The 16915-nt window shown below is 50.6% G+C and overlaps 1 protein-coding gene across 3 annotated transcripts; it reads left to right on the forward strand.

Moving 5' to 3' along the window:
- The first annotated feature begins 12452 nt into the window (after window positions 1–12452).
- Window positions 12453–16429, forward strand: PHOX2A (paired like homeobox 2A). 3 transcript variants are annotated; one of them, XM_068556186.1, is made up of 3 exons: window positions 12453–12669; window positions 14831–15022; window positions 15924–16429. In XM_068556186.1, exons 1-3 carry the CDS (start codon window positions 12453–12455, stop codon window positions 16427–16429), a joined length of 915 nt encoding a protein of 304 aa, XP_068412287.1. The 3 variants fall into 3 exon arrangements, with proteins under 3 accessions (XP_068412287.1, XP_068412289.1, XP_068412288.1); XM_068556188.1 differs by having other exon boundaries at window positions 14831–15018; window positions 15977–16429; XM_068556187.1 differs by having other exon boundaries at window positions 14831–15017; window positions 15952–16429.
- The last annotated feature ends 486 nt before the right edge of the window (window positions 16430–16915 follow it).

Raw genomic sequence — 16915 nt, forward strand, 5'->3', positions numbered from 1 at the left:
ATATACATCTTCCATTAGTGTACTTGCTTTCACTTCATTCAAGGTACTCGAAGTCTGTGAAGTAACCCAGGCCTGGAAATTGGGTGAAAGATCATAACTATCTTGTCTTAAGTTCACCCTCTGTTCACCAGTTCCAGAGGACTTTTGGTTTTACAAATTAGAATATTAGTGAACTACCCATATTCTTTAGTCCCATCTGTAGTGTCTTCCTCCAGCATCACTGGCCTGCAGAAACCAGTTGCTACAGCACTTTCCAAAGATGCCATCACCCTCTCACAAATGTATTTCTCAACACCTTGGTGAAGAAAATGTCATCTGGGCCCTCTCAGGGGGTGGAATTGGGTGTAGATGAATCACACTTATAAACCTAGAAGGAGAGGTTTATAAACCAACATTCTCATCTCCTTAAGTGTTTTAATTCTTTCTTCTTCATTATACCAAAGGATTCTCAATTTCATTTAACTTCATCAGTGAATCCAGGTGTCAGTCAACCAACTGAAAAAAAAAGCAATTAAATCCATTATACACCCACCAGGATGGAAAATATTAAAAAGACTGACACTATTTGACTTTCAAGAGTATGTGGAGCAACCAGAGTTCACATACATTATTGGTGAGAGTGTAAAATGGCACAACTACTTTAGGAAGAGCTCTGGCAGTTTCTTAGAAAACTAAATACACATCTACCCTATGACCCAAGAGAAATGAAAACATATAACCACAAAAAAAGACTTGTACATAAATGTTCATAGCAGCACGATTGATAATAGTCCAAAACTAGAATTAACCCATATGTCCATCAAAAGAGAATGGCTAAGCAAACTGCGGTATTATATTAGTTTGTTATTGCTGTGTAACAAATAACCCCACAACTTAGCAGCTGAAAACAACGTTCATTTCAGCTCACAAGTTTGTATTTCAAAGTCTGGCACAGTTCTCATCTACTCAGAACGTGGCTGGACTATCATCTGCTCTGGATCTCAGGGTGTCAGTTGAGCTGCATTCCTTTCTGGGGGCTCTGAGGAAGAATCCACTCTTAGGTTTATTCAGGTTCTTAGCTGACTTCAGATCCTTGTGGCTGTAGGACTGAGGTCCTGTTTTCTTACTGGCTGTCAGCTGGAAATCACTCTCAACCCCTAGAGGTCACCCACATTCTTTGCAATGTGGCCTCTCCATCCAGCAATGAAGAATCATCCTCCTGTTGAGTGTCTCTCATGCTTCACATCTCTCTGACTTCACTGTTTAAGACCTCTTGAACCAAATGTAAACGGTTCATGCCATTAGGTTAGATGCACCCAGATAATCCCCCTTTCTAAAAGTCAAATGTGCGGGACTTCCCTGGTGGCGCAGTGGTTAAGAATCCGCCTGCCAAGTCAGGGGACATGGGTTGGAGCCCTGGTCCGGGAAGATCTCACATGCCATGGAGCAACGAAGCCCATGTGCCACAACTACCGAGCCTGCGCTCTAGAGCCCGTGTGCCACAACTACTGAGCCCACGTGCCACAACTACTGAAGCCTGCGCGCCTAGAGCCTGTGCTCTGCAACAAGAGAAGCCACCACAATGAGAAGCCCGAGCACCACAATGAAGAGTAGCCCCTGCTCGCCGCAACTAGAGAAAGCCCGTGCCCAGCAACAAAGACCCAGTGCAGCCAAAAAATAAATTAATTAATTAAAAAATAGAAAAAAATTTTTTTATAAAGTCAAATGTGCTATATAAGTGGTCTCCAACTTTTTGGCACCAGGGACTGGTTTCATGGAAGACAATTTTTCCACGGACTGGGGGCAGGGAGGATGGTTTGGGGATGATTCAAGTGCATTGATTTATTATGGTTTCTGTGCAGTCAAACCTCTCTGCTAATAATAATCTGTATTTGCAGCCACTCCCCAGCTCTAGTATCACCACCTCAGCTCCACCTCAGATCATCCAGCATTAGATTCTCATAAGGAGTGCACAACCTAGATCCCTCGCATGCACAGTTCACAGTAAGGTTCGCACTCCTATGAGAATCTAATGCCACCACTGATCTGACAGAAGGCAGAGCTCAGGCAGTAATGCAAGTGATGGGGAGTGGCTGTAAATACAGATGAAGCTTCGCTCCCTCGCCTGCCTCTCACCTCCTGCTGTGTGGCCCAGTTGCTAACAGGCCACAGACCAGTACCAGTCTGTGGCCTGGGGGCTGGGGACCCCTGTGCTATATGACATAACCTAATCATGGGAGTGCTATCCCATCATATTCACAGAATTGGGGATTCACAGATTCATCCATGTTTTGTGTACAGGCCACGTGCACCAGGAAGCAGGAATCTTGGGGGACATCTTAGAATTCTGCCTACACAGGTATATTCATTCAATGAAACACTACTCAGCAATAAAAAGTAGTGAACTATTGATACACACAACATGGATGAATCTCAAAAATATGCTGAGTAAAAAAGAAGGCTTACACAAAGAGTACTCAGAGGAATTCAAGAACAAGCAACATTAATCTGTAGTGGAAAAGAATCAGAAGGGTGGTTGCCTCTGAGGGAGCGAGTTTGGGATTGATTGGGAAGAGGCATGAAAGAACTTTCTGGGGTGATGGTAAGGGGTAGGGTTGCACAGATATATGCATGTGTCAAACTCATTGAATGGTACACTTAGCTTTATTCATTTCACTATATGAAAATTTTACCTGAAAAATTAACAATATTTTTCTCTACTTAATGATATGCACACTGAAGTGTTAGGGGCCAAGTGTATGGATGTCTGCAACTTACTGTGAATGCATCAAAAGTACAGTCTGAAAAATCTACATGCTCTATGATTCCGACTATTCTGGAAAAGGCAAAAATATAGAGACAGTATTGGAAAAGGGAGAGGGATTAATAGTTGAAACACAGGGGCAGTGAAACTATTCTGTATGACACTGTAATGGTGAATAAAGACATTATGTATTTGTCAAAAACTATAGAAACATATAACACAGAGTAAACCTTAATGTAAACTGTGGACTTTAGTTAATAATAATATATCAATACTGGTTCATTAATAGTAACAGATATACCACACTAATGTAAGATGTTGATAATAGGAGAAACTAGGGTGGGGGAGGGGAGTATATGAGAACTTTCTCTATTATCTGCTCATTTTCTATGTTAATCCAAAACTGTCCTAAATACTAAAATCTATTAATTAAAAAAATAATCTGAAAAAAAAACACAATGAATTGACATAGATAGAAAAATGGATAGATGGGTGGATATGTGATCAAGTGAATATAATAAGATGTTAGACTCTAAGAAAAAATAAACTCATCTCTTTTGTAAAAAAAGGTGATTAGAACTCCCAGCTCTTAAAATCGGCACATGGAATCCAGGCTCTCTGGTAAGTGCACTCATATTGGTCATTTCATCCTAATTTTAAATTATGTTCCTCCTCCTTAGTCCTGAACCCTCAGAATCCATTCCCACATATATTTGCCAAATTTTATTGATATAAATTTGAAAAATCTTTTAATTCTTTTAGTGGGAAGGCCTTCTTGTGAATTTGAGCTCCTATTTGACCCTGATGCATGTTGGGGTCTGATTCTGATAATGAGTATGGAGACAATTAAGTCAGTGGGATGGGGCATGAGGAGACTTGGCTTCCTCTTGCCACATAATTCCCCATGGGAAGTCTATATATAGTCTTCAAACCAGAGGGAAGCAACCCCATTGGACAGGGAGAGGGTGCTATAGTCTCTGGCTATTTTCAGTGGTAGGTTGGGGTTGTAAGAGAGATCACCAATTGCCTGCTGTGGTAGACAGTTTCTGACATGACTCCCAGAGATCCCTGCCTCCTGATGCTCATGCCCTGTGTAATCCCCTCTCCCTGAGTGTGAGCAGGAAGACATAGTAACTTGCTTCTAAGGAATAGAAATGGCAAAAGTGACAGAATGTCATTTCCAAGGATAGGTTATAAAAGGCTGACTTCAGTCTTGCTGGCATTCTCTCTGGCTCTTCCTACATGCTTGCCCTGATGGAGAGGCCCATAGGCCAAGGGAATGAGGGTAACCACTGGCTAACATCTGATAAGGACTGAGCCCTTCAGACTAACAGCCCTGGAGGAACTGAGTCCTGGCAACAACCATGTGAGTGAGCTTGGGGGAAATCATTCCTTAGTCAAGCCTTCATTTGAGACTGCAGAACTGGCACCTCGATTGCATCCTTGGGCGAGGCCCTTGAAGCAGAAGACTCAGGTAAGCCACGCCCAGATTTCTTACCCACAGAAACTGTGACTTTATAAGTGTGTGTTGTTTTAAGCTAGTAAGTTTGGGGTACTTTGTTATGCAGCAATGGATAACTAATACACTTGCCTAATATCCATTCTCTCCTTATTCCTCAGCAACAGAGACTCTATTTTATTTGGGATACTAACGTGCCCAGCTAATATCATGCCTTTTCTAATCTCTCATTAAGTCTGATGTGACCATATGACTGAGTTCAGGCAGAAAAGAAGTAAGCAGAAATGTTGCATGGAACTTCTGGAACGTTCCTTATAGGGAGATATCTCACTGAGAAATGTACCTTTTGTTTTCCTTCTTCCTCATTCTTGCTGCCTAGAATGTGGATGTGATGACTGGAACTCCTGCAGCCATCTTAGAACATGAAGTAACTTTGAGGTTAGAAATCATACTCTAGGAAACAGAAAGGAAGAAGGAATATGAGTCCCTGATGTGCACTCAGCAGCCATACCAACACTGGACTCCTTACCTCCAGACTTACTTTAAGTGAAGAAGAAATAATCTGTTATCTTGTTTATACTATTGTTATTTTGGATTTTCCCTTATGTGCACCCAACATAACCCTAACTCCTAGAGGACTCAGGGCTCTCTTAGCCATCCAGATCCTCTCATTTATCAACAAACAATACTCAAACTCTCACACAGGAGCAAACTTTGAGTTTGATTTTTACATTTTTCAATCTCTCTTTAAGCTTTCCACACCTCCTCACAATCCTTGCATTCCTCATTCTCTTTATACTGATCTCTGACAGTCCCCCAAGTCTGTGCTCTCAATGGACACTTCATTCCAGGTGCCACTAGTAATAAACTGATGAGCTGTTTTGCCCCTGAATGCCACTCCATCTCTGGATTTCCACTGCCTCTAGTCCCAACCAAGCCACACAACTATTCCCAGATTCCAAATAGTTCCCTGAGAGTCTGATGCCCTCAGCCAATCTAGTACCAATTTCTTTATCAATCAGTCATTAGTTACAAGCAACAGAAAGTAACTTCATCTTATTTAAGCAAAAAAAAATTTTATGTTAATCATATTACATTTATAAAACATATCTCAGGGGATTGCTGAAATGACTGGAGGACCAAATACAGAGCCACACAACTAGAAACAATGCCCTAAATTAAGCTGCATTGTTGTCTCCATGAGGACAGCCCCATCACCACTGCCCCTTGCACAGCTGGCATGGTTGGCACTGAACCCTCAATGCTACCAAAAACAAGCTATGTCGGGGCCCTGCTGTACCTAAAACTAGATCTTGCTGTAAAGCCATTTCCCATGGAGAGAATTCTTATGGTCACTGAGTGCTCACTTCCTTAGCTACAGAGTCATTAGCTTAGGCTGTGATCAAGGTACATGATTGGCTGAGAATAGGTCAGGTGTCTGCACTCTGGTTTTAAGGGAAGTTCAGAGAGTAAGTATCTGGCATCTATTAGGTAGGGAATTCCCCTAACTTAGGAAGTGGTTTCAGATGCCAGATGTCAAAAAAAATGCCAACTTTTTCCTACTCTCAGGCCAGGGTGCCAAGAAGGACTGGGAGAATCACACTTCCCTAATTTCTCTAGATCTTCCCAAATATTCCCATTTCACCTGTCAAACAGTCAATGTTTCCTAATCAATGCATTCACTCTAGAGTGTGGCAGAGAACTTGGCTATAACCAATCTGCAGATCACATGGCTATCCTCCTGCGGCAGCCTCAGATTGCTGGCCACGGGCAGAGGCTTCCTTACCAGAGTTACAAATTGTCATGCTGTTCCTCATCTGCTTGTCCCCTCTTAAACCCCTTCCCAAGATTGCCAGATGTGAATTATTTTACCACTTTTCTACTTAATCCTCTGCAGTTACAACCACAGGGCAATGGGGAAAGGTGAGGTCAAGTTCTAAGAGACAACATGCAGTAGTTTTCCCAGTTACTTCATTATCACCTAACAAGGACATCTCATTTCCAGGCTCAGAATGGAGGGATTCTCACTGCATCCCACCCTATATCAACAAGGCCAGTTCCATTTTTTAGGGTCTGCTGTTTGCATCACTGCGTACCTTATACCTATTTTTTATTTGAATCTCTTTGTTTGGAAGTGACAGAAATCCAACTTGAAATAGATTAAACATAAAGAAGACTGTATTGGATAACAAAATTCAATAAAGGGCTGAACAACTAATTTGCAAAAAGAATAAGGATGTCTCAGGTATAACTGGAACTAGGCTCTTAAATTCTAACATAAGTCTCTATATCTTTTGCCTCAACTTCTTATTTATTCTTTCTTCACTCCAACCACCTTCCTTCTCTTCATGTTGGGGAACATGGCTGCAAACATTTCCTGAGCTTTACATTTATAGTTTTCACCATTCAAAAGAGAATGACTGGTTTCTCAATTCAAATAAGAAAAAAATGATGAGAAAGGGTTTTATTGACCCATCTTCAAACAGGTACCCACACCTGGACCAGTTACGGCTGAGGGTAGGATTATGTAAGAACAATGGTTCCGTGGGTAGCCATGTGGGTGGAGGAGACAGTTCCCAAGAAAAGAGTTGTGCTGGGCTAACCACACTACAGATGTCCACTATGGCGGCCCTCAGGCAGGTCCTTTCTCATGCACAAAAGCTTGAATAAGCTTATCAATGTATGGCATGTTTGGTAGGATCAAACCCTTTTTTCCCCCTTCCCTTTTTAAAAAAAAGAGCCATCTTGTCTCACCTTCTATGTACCATTCCCTTGCCCAGACAACTAAAACATTCTAAGGCGAACCTCCCCATAAGTAACTGCCTATGTGCCCACCAGATCGGAAGATCCTTAAAGAAAGCAACCAGGATTAAATCATCCCCATGTGTCGAGTGCCCCACGATTCCATCATAGATCAGACACTCAAGAAATATTTGTAGAACTGAGTTAAGATCTCTTCTCATTCTTCAGGGATCTCTGAGAACTGAACATTTTGGATGTTTAGGATCCCTGGAAAGGCCTAATGCTAGAAGCTAAATATAAAAGTGGAAATTAATAGAAGACCGGGTAACCTAAAGTAGTGGTGGGAAGAAAAAAAATAGTAAGGGTTGTCCCCATAACAGAGAGATGAACAAGAGACTACAGGTTGTGATAGACAGGTTGGGAATATACAGTTAAAATATTTGCCTCCAACCTTCCTTGGACCAGAAATTATAGCAGGAGAGAAGAGCGATTGGGAAGAACATTGCTGATGGACTTGGTAGATAAATGGGGGTGAAAGGAGTTTTAAGGTCCTTAAGCAGGACCAGAAATGTGCTAACTTTTCACTGATAGATAAGCTCCATCCTTTATTAGAAGGTAAACATGGATGTCTAATCAAGCTTGGCTTCTAATCATAGTTGTACAGTGATGACACTGAGGACATTGCTTCAGAGAGTGAGAAGATGCATTTCAAAGGTAAGGAGGCGCCATCACTTTATGTTCTCCCCCTAGAGAAAGAAGGACTGACAGGAGTGCACTGGATTAGTAAATCAGCCTGGTGCCCACACTCTGAGCCCTGGAGATCCTTGCTCAGAGTTCTGAGGGAGGCTAAGATCTGTGGCTGCTCTAGAAGTAGCCTGGGAATTCTCCAAATGACCACAGGCAGCAAGAGTTCTCCAAGGCATGGGTCCTTTCTCCTCTGTTCTCAAGGTAATTCCACTGTCCAGGCTCGCAGAGTTGGGATCAGAGCAGTAGAAAAAGGACAGTCCCCACTGTACCCTCTCCCCAGGTTCCTTTTTGCATGCTGCTTCCTCTCTGGAAGGAATCCCCCCCACCATGACACACTCTGGCTGTTTTCACTTTTCCTGCAGGACTCCTCTCTAGGCATCAGTTTCTTCATCTGAAAAAATTAAGGGGTCAGGCTGGGTAACTCTGCAGGGCCCTGATATCTTCTGAAATCTCAAAGGTAGAAGTGATGCTGTGATGCAAAGACAGGAGTCCATGTCCAGATTATATGTCCAGGTATCAGGTGCAACAGATCAGAGGAGCCTGACTAGAGTGTGGTCTGGGTCTGTCAGTCACAGGCCTCAATCACTTGGTGAGAGAGAGAAGGGGTGGTGGTGGTAGCTAATTTATTTAATGTTTACTATGTGCCAGACACAGTTCAAACACTTCATATATATATATATATATTTTTTTAACAAATTTATTTATTGTTGGCTGCGTTGGGTCTCTGCTGCTGTGCGTGGGCTTTCTCTAGTTGTGGTGAGCAGGGGCTACTCTTCGTTGCGGTGCGCGGGCTTCTCGTTGCGGTGGCTTCTCTCGTTGCAGAGCATGGGCTCTAGGCACGCGGGCTTCAGTAGTTGAGGCACGCGGGCTCAGTAATTGTGGTTCGCAGGCTCTAAAGCACAGGCTCAGTAGTTGTGGCGCACGGGCTTAGTTGCTCCACAGCATGTGGGATCTTCCTGGACCAGGGCTTGAACCCTTGTCCCCTGCATTGGCAGGCAGATTCTTAACCACGGTGCCACCAGGAGAGTCCTACTTCATATATTTTAATTCACTTAATCATTAAAATAAACCAGGTTACAGGTGAAAAAGGTGAGGCACAGAGAGGTTGAATAACTTACCCTAAGTCATCCAGCTTGGAAGTGGCAGTGTCAGAGCCAGAACCTAGCAATCAGGCTCCAGAATCTGTCATCAGTTATGGAAGTGAGGACATGCTTAGCAAGGAGGCTTCACAGCAGGATTGCTGTGACAGTGTTTCATGTCAGAGCATTTTTAGTTCCCCAGGAGTGCATGCATTTGGGAGGGGGTCTCAGTCAGGATGAACTCCCACATCAGATCACGGCCACTAGCCTCTCTGGTATGAGGCCCTTGCAAAGCCCAACCCACTCTGCCTGTCTCCTTCTTTTATGGTGAGTTCTCAGGAAGCCCTCTTAGGTGTCCGCATATCGCACACACACACACACACAGATGCGTGCAGCCTGGCCTCCAAAGTTCCCCCACCTCCACCATCTGAAACACCTGAACCCAACAGTGGACGGGGTTCAAAGCATTTTCTTGGGCTTCATCTCAGTTTCAGTGCCAATCAGCAGATACAAATGGCTCCTTGCAGAGAGAGGAGGCTCGAACTTCACAGTCCTGAGTCAGGGGAAGGGCAGCTCCTGCCCAGCTGACCCTGAAACATGCATGTTACCGTAAAACTTCCAATCACAACCATTTGTTTCATTATCTGTAAAGGTGTCAAGCATTTACAGGTTATATTGGTCAGAGCTCTTGGTTTTAAGTGTCAGAAGCCCAACTTAAAGCAGTTTAGACAGAACGAGGAACTTAATGGCTCAATGACCAAACTGTAGAAATGACAGGGATGGCCCATGGAAACAGAGACAGGTGGAACCAGGGCCTCATATCTCTGCTGGTCCCTGCATGAAAGCTTCAGTTGCTCCTTTGCTTCAGCTTTGTCCCTGTGGAAGGGATATGGCCCCTTGAAAATTCCTCAGATGAGGAAGGACTTTCTCCCAGGCAGAAGGTTGGCCCAGATGGAGGAAGTTTCCTGTCTTTGGGGACCAAGGGAATGAAGAAGGGAGAATGATCCCTTTTCAGACAGTGGGGAATGGGAGGCTGGGGATGGGGATCCCTTCTTTAGAAACAAGGGCAGGATTCCCCAACACAAAGAGTTCAGCCTAGCCTTCATTAATTCATTCAAGAAACAGATATGGGAAGGCCTATGATGTGCAGTGATGCGATAGACATCATGGGTGGGCTGCAGAGAAAGTGATCAACATGATCAACAAATACTTCAACAAGGTGAGTAACCAAAAGAGAGGGAGGTACTGTGGGACACCCAACCTAGTCTAGGGGTATCAGGGAAGGCTTCCAGGAAGCAGTGACTTCCAAGTTGAGACCCGGTGGACAAACAAGCATCAACCAGGTTTTGGCTTGTTTTTTGGCGGGGGATGGGGGGAGTGTGGTGGGATGGAGACTGGAATGAACATTCCAGCCAGAGAGAACAGCTCTGAACTAAAAGATCAGTGTGTGAGGGCTGCAAAGAAAACCACGGTGAGGAGGAAGCAGACTGGAGCACTGGCATGGAGGACATTGTGGGCCAGAATGGATTTGATCCTGAGGGCAATGGAGAGCCATGGGAGGTCTAAGGAAGAGAGCAGTGGCACTGTCTGATTTCCCAATTGTGAGATCACTTGGGTCCTTGGATCAAGGTGGAGAGGTGCACCTCCCACACCAGTGGAGAGAACATTTTGAATCAGTTTTGCTCTCAGTTTTAAAAGTTTAGACCTAAAAATAATTAGAGAAAATACCTCAAAGAAACACCCTGAAAAGGAGTGGTTACAGAAAGGGGGATAGGTGTCCTTGTATTAAGCAAAGAATGAGTGGCCAGGGAAGTGGATCACCTGAGGGTGGGCATGCTCCCCACTGTGCTGGTAAGCTGGGGGGAGGGATTCCAGGAGCTGTCTCTCATCCCCCAAGGACTCTGGCTGGTGACAAGGGGGCCCCCCTGCCTTCTTGCTGGGTCTCCACTTCTCCATCTGCAGGACTTGCCAAGATTGGGTGCAGGAGGCTGGGGGGTTGGGTGGGAAAGCTGCTAAATCCTCCTTAGGTGAGCTGCGGGGGTGGAAGAGTTCTCTATTCTCTTCTCCTGGAAAGGATTCTGTATCCTGTGGCCCCACAGTATGGAGGCCAATGGCTAAGTCCATGGAGCGTGTCCGTGGCCAAGTCCAGACTGAGTCTAGGTGGTTTTCCTGCAGAAGAAAAAGGCCTCTGCAGGAGGGGGTGGAAGCTGAGAAAGAGTGAAGGGGTCATTTGGTTACTCCCCAGTCTTGACATTCATCACACACACACACTCTGTGCTGAGGGTGCTGGGGACCAGAGAATCACACCCAGCAGCAGCGGGGAGAGGGACTGAACTGTGGGACCTGGGGGAGGGGAGAGGCAGGCTGGGCCTTGAAGGTGCAGGGCAGGGTCGTGTGGCCTTCAGGACAAGTCAGGAGAGAGGCGACCCTCCCCCTCCGCAGCTTCACACCGCGCCTCCACTACAGTCCTTCTGCCCGCTGGGCGCTCCAGCTGGTGGGTCTCGGCTCTCCAAAGGCTTTTTCTCTCCGCCCCTTAGCCTCTGTTCCTCTGTTGTGTCTGTCCCTGGCCTTGTCTCACTGAGACTGACCCTCCGTGTGTGTCTGTCTCACTATCACTGCCCTGTTTTGTCTCATCTCTCTCTTGATCTCCATCGCAATCCTTCTTTCCAACCGTGTCTCTTCCCTGTGTTTTCTGTCTCCACGCCTGCCTCACTTGCTTTCTCTGTTCCCCTCTCTGTCTCTCTCTTATCTTTGTCTCCTCTATCTCTGCCTTGTCCCACCTCCTTCCCTTCCTTCCTCTTGTACATGTTTCACCTTTGTCGCCACCTCTGTCCCTGTCTCCCTCTTGCCGCCCCCCACCCCACCGCCCACGTCTCCAATCTATCTCTCTCGTCTATGTCTCATCCTTATCTCCATCTGTGTACCAGTATCTCTCTTGTCCCTTTCTCCATCTTTCTCCATCACTGTTTCTGTCCCTTTCTCTCCCTGTCTCCGTCTCTGTCTCCTCTCTTCATCCACATCCTCTGTCCCCATCTCAGGCCCCGTCTCTTCCTCGTCCTTGTCTTCATTCCCCCTCCTGAGGCATCTCCGTAGTCCCTTCCGGGATGGGACCTCGCTGGGGGCGGGGCCGAGGGACTGGATCGGAATAACTCGGTTATCAGGACGAATTGAATTAACTTCTTCACACGAGAGCCGCCAGGCCTGTTTCCCCTCCCTTCTGCGGGGCCGCAGGTGGGGAGGCCAGGGAGAGGGGTCGGGACCCTACGGCTGGGCACGATGCATAGACTGAAGGTCTGGTCCTGATTGGGGCGGGATGGGGGACTCCAGGGATGGGGCCCCGCGCAGCCTGCCCTGCACATCCCGAGCGGCGACCCTTTGGGGTGGGGGTCGGGGGCGGCTGGGGGCGGGGCCTTGGCCGTCCAGGCCCCGCCCCGACGAGCTCGCCCCGCCCCGCCCCCTCCGCGGGGTCCTACGCGTTAAAAGGCGCGCAGGCCGGGTTGGGCTGCACTTGCGTTGCACCAGGGCGGAGCGCGGCCGCGACGGGGCGGGCGGACTCACGAGCGCTCAGAGCCGGCCTCGGGTCCTCGGCCCCTGGCGCTCCAACCCCCATCTTGACCCCCCCGGCCCGGGACACCAACTCCGACCCGGCCCGGCCCGGCCCCCGCCCCCGCCCCCCGGGCCGATGGACTACTCCTACCTCAATTCGTACGACTCGTGCGTGGCGGCCATGGAGGCGTCCGCCTACGGCGACTTCGGCGCCTGCAGCCAGCCCGGCGGCTTCCAGTACAGTCCCCTGCGGCCCGCCTTCCCCGCGGCCGGGCCTCCCTGCCCCGCGCTCGGCTCCTCCAACTGCGCGCTTGGCGCTCTACGCGACCATCAGCCTGCGCCCTACTCGGCAGGTGAGCCCAGCCCCGGTACAACCCTCCTTCCAAATCCTACGGCACCCCTAGCCCCTGCCCTACTCGGCTAGTGGTTGCGACTGTCCCCCACAGCCGCCACAATCTCTGCCCTAGCCAGACCCTCCAACTCCCCGCGGGACCCACAGTCCCTCGTGTAAGACGGGGTTCCCTAGGCAGAGTTGAGCCCCACCCTCTCCTCCTTCCCGTTCCTCTTCTCGCTGCCGTTTCCCTATCCCGTGCTCTTTAGGTAAAGGAAATAGATCCCCAGTGTAGCCCCAGGCTCCTCACCAGGCCCTCCCCTGCCCATCTGCAAAGACTGACCACTAAACCTCTCCATGCCCTGTATCCTTGGAAAATGCTCTCGGCTCAGGCCAATAAGACCTCCCATCCTTATCATTCCCACCCCGCTTCATGCCCGACCCCCAACATGGACCCCTGCGGCAGATGAGCTGCCCAGCTGGGAGCCTTCCCAGAGCCCCAGCACCATCAAGCCCCTACTGCCTGGTTTTGAACCCATCCTACCTGTGCCCAAACCCTCTTGCACTACTGAAACCCATTCTGTGGCCAGAAGAAAAGGATGCTCAGGTCATTAAGCAACTTTCATTTCCCCATGCCTCCTGGAGATTCTCCCAGCTAGAGTACTGCAGAACCCAGAAGCAGCCCCATGCAATACCCAAGCCCCTTGATCCAAGACCCCATCTGAACCTTCAGCCTCGTGGAGCCTCTTAGCCACCCCCATTGCTCCAGTTAGAGTTCAAGCTGCCCCACCCATTCTCCTTATCTTCTTCCTTCCTGGGAAGACCACCGGGACCCAGTAGAAGATTGGGACCTGTGTGGTGGGGAGGGATGGTGAGAGAGACCTGGATTTGGAGAAGTGAGAACCAGGGAGATGGAGTCAGAAACTGGAACGGGGATGGGGAGATTGGGTATTCTGGGTCATATGCAGATGGGGACTGGGGAGCTGGAAACAGGAAATGGGGAGATGGGCCCTAGAAGGTTGGAGGTCTGAGATGGAGAAGATGGGGACAGATACAGAGAGATGGGAGCAGAGATGGGAAGATTGGGGTACTTGGGAGAAATGGGGAACCAGGGTTGGGGAGATGGAGATGAAAACCAGGTGATGGGGACAGGAATTATGGGAGATGGGGACCAAGGAAAATTGAAAACAGAGATGAGAAAGATGGGGATAGGAATGGGGTGTTGGACACAAGGATTAGGGGAGATAGAGAACTAGGGAGATATGACAAAGATAAGGATATTGGGGATCCCTGGAGAACAGGGAGAACTAAACGGGGGCTGGAGACAAGGATGGGGAGATAGTGTCAGAAACACTGTCTGTGGGACAATGGGTACTGGGAAGGGGTAGATGGGAGACAGGGATGGGAAGAGTGAGGGGAAGGGTTGGGGCTGGTTTCTGGAGGAGTTGGGAGACAGAGGTGTCTGGGAGGAAGAAGAAGGGCAAAGAGAAGATGGAGGAACCTGGGAGGGGAGAAATAAGAACCCTTCTCAATGGGCACAAAGAGAAGAATGGTCCAGGAGGGGAAAGTTGCAGATAGATGTGGTTGGAGAGAGATGAAAAAGAGAGGGGGACACCTGGAAGAGAATGCGATGTGAGATCGGGCTGAGGAAATGAGGCCTAGGAAGGAGAGGGATGCAGGGTAGAGGCGGCCACATTTTTACATGTCAGAGAGTCCGTGGCAGGGCTGAAGGTAGACCCGCGGTCCATGACTGGTTACTGGGGAGACACAGGATGTTGATGAGACCTGACAGACAGCTAAGGCTAGGGTGGATAGAGCAGGACCTGAAGTCAGGCCGACTGAAGGAGAAACACACTGAGGGTCGGGTCCGGTAGACTGGCGGGAGATAGAGGGAACACTGCGGAGGGCCAATGACAGGTTAGCAGTCTGGATCCGAGGATCAGATTTTGGTTCCCTCTCTGCGGCTCTTGGGCCCCAGGCCTCCCCGTGCCCCGTCCGCTTTCACCCCTGCCGGCTCCATCCAGTGATAGGGAAGCCGATCCGTACTGAGAGGACCAAGCCGAGGGGCCAGGTCAGGGGCGGGGGATGGTGAGCGATCCCTCAGGGGAAGAACACAGCGGGCCGGGCTCGGCCCCTCACATCCCCACCCTCGTTGATTTCCCCCCTCCTGCACACACCCGTAGTGCCCTACAAATTCTTCCCGGAGCCGTCGGGCCTGCACGAGAAGCGCAAGCAGCGGCGCATCCGCACCACGTTTACCAGCGCGCAGCTGAAGGAGCTGGAACGCGTCTTCGCCGAGACTCACTACCCCGACATTTACACGCGCGAGGAGCTGGCGCTCAAGATCGACCTTACCGAGGCTCGCGTGCAGGTGCGTGTTTGCGCGGAAGTGTGTGCGCGCGGAGCGGGGCCGGGAGTTTAGTGCCTGACACCTGGGGGTCCGAGGGACAGAGGGGCCTCACTCGGGCAGCGGGCGGGTACAGCCCGGGGGCGGTGAACTAGGACCAGGGCCCAGGGTGCAGTCTGGAGGTGATTGGGCAGGAGAGGACCGGCAGCCCCGGGAGGCGGCGGGGCCAGGCGGGGCCTGAGGCCTTCGGAAGAACTGAGCTGTTCAGCCCCACGATTTCTCCTCAGTCTCCCGGGTAGGGCTGGGCACGCAGAGTGATGCTTGGGAAGCCAGGACGGAGGCCGAGTGGACAGAGGGTCAGCTCCAGGTGGCCTCGGGGCCAAACGAGGCCGAGCAGTGGGGGAAAGCCAGTCAGCGCCTCCAGGTCCCCTCTACGGCTCTGCAACTGTGAAACCTCTGAGCCTGGAAAGCCTGGGTTCAGGGTAGGCGCAGGAGCTGGGTCGGGACGGACTTTCGTCGATCTTACAAATCTGAGTACAGATGTTCAGCTGGCACGCCTTTACTGGAGACCCTGCACAAAAGGCTTCCCGAGTGCCCTAACCCTCTCTCCACTGCCGTGGGACGCTCCGGGGGGACTCCCGGAGCTTCTTGTAGGAAGGAACTGGGGCGAGGGCTTTGGGTGATGAGGAGAGCGAAGGCGGAGTTCCCTCCAGGAGACAGAGAACACTGGGAGGCGGCGGGATCCGCGGGTGAGCAGATCCCAAGGGGAAGACCCTAAGGACCTGGAGGAAGGGGCTAGTGGAAGAGGGGAGGGAGGCGAGAGACGAGGAGGGGAGGGAGGCGAGAGACGAGGAGGGCAACGAGCAGAGCGGTGGAGGGGGTCAAGACTCCGATGGCTGGTTATAATCCTGACCGGCCCCCTCCGGAAGGAGGTCTCACCCGCGCCTGCCGGCCCCGGGCTGACCGGCCCCTGTGCTCGCAGGTCTGGTTCCAGAACCGCCGGGCCAAGTTCCGCAAACAGGAGCGTGCGGCCAGCGCCAAGGGTGCGGCGGGCGCGGCGGGCGCCAAAAAGGGTGAGGCGCGCTGCTCGTCCGAGGACGACGACTCCAAGGAGTCCACGTGCAGCCCCACGCCCGACAGCACCGCGTCGCTGCCGCCGCCGCCGCCTGCGCCCGGCCTGGCCAGCCCGCGCCTGAGCCCCAGCCCGCTGCCCGCCGCCCTGGGCTCCGGGCCTGGAGCCGGGCCGGGGCCACAGCCGCTCAAGGGCCCGTTGTGGGCCGGCGTGGCGGGCGGTGGGGGCGGCGGACCGGGCGCGGGCGCGGCGGAGCTGCTTAAGGCTTGGCAGCCGGCGGAACCCGGGCCCGGTCCCTTCTCTGGGGTTCTGTCTTCCTTCCACCGGAAGCCCGGCCCCTCCCTGAAGACCAATCTCTTCTAGCTGCCGGCCTCTAGAGGCTCCGGGCCTGCCGCCTGAGACGCCCCTGCCCCTCCAGGACCTGACAGAGTCCCTCCTCATCCTGGCCGCCTGCCTGATGTCCCCATCTGTCCCACCCCCTCACCGTGTCTGACCCCTATGTGTGCCCTCCCCAGCTTTGGAGACCAAGTCAGGGCCACTCTCGTCCTCACCCACCCCTACCCAGTGGAGGGGGGTACTTTTCACTGGGATGCCCTCGGGGAGAGCCCAGGACCCCTTCTAGCCTGGTTTTCTTCAGAACCGGAATCAAACAACGCCTGCCCCTAACACAGTGCTCAAAGGTGACTCCTCAAACGGGGACAGCCCGGCTTCCTCCCCTGCCCCTGCAGCTGGCTGGGTCACTCAACTTGGAGAGCAGTCTGCTGCTCCAGCCCTTGGGCCCACCCACACTGACCCCACCCGTGCAAAGGCTGCTCGTCATTGTGATAACGAGTGGCCTGAAGGGTCCCA

Source organism: Eschrichtius robustus, chromosome 11 (assembly GCF_028021215.1).
Source record: "Eschrichtius robustus isolate mEscRob2 chromosome 11, mEscRob2.pri, whole genome shotgun sequence".
Taxonomy (NCBI): domain Eukaryota; kingdom Metazoa; phylum Chordata; class Mammalia; order Artiodactyla; family Eschrichtiidae; genus Eschrichtius; species Eschrichtius robustus.

What these genes read in the sequence shown, in the direction of transcription:
- PHOX2A (XM_068556186.1), top strand. Translation starts at nt 12,453, where the DNA reads ATGGACTACTCCTACCTCAATTCGTACGACTCGTGCGTGGCGGCCATG. An exon ending in GCCTGCGCCCTACTCGGCAG is followed by an intron (nt 12,670 to 14,830) that starts GTGAGCCCAGCC and finishes ACACACCCGTAG; the next exon opens with TGCCCTACAAATTCTTCCCG. An exon ending in CGAGGCTCGCGTGCAGGTGC is followed by an intron (nt 15,023 to 15,923) that starts GTGTTTGCGCGG and finishes CCCCTCCGGAAG; the next exon opens with GAGGTCTCACCCGCGCCTGC.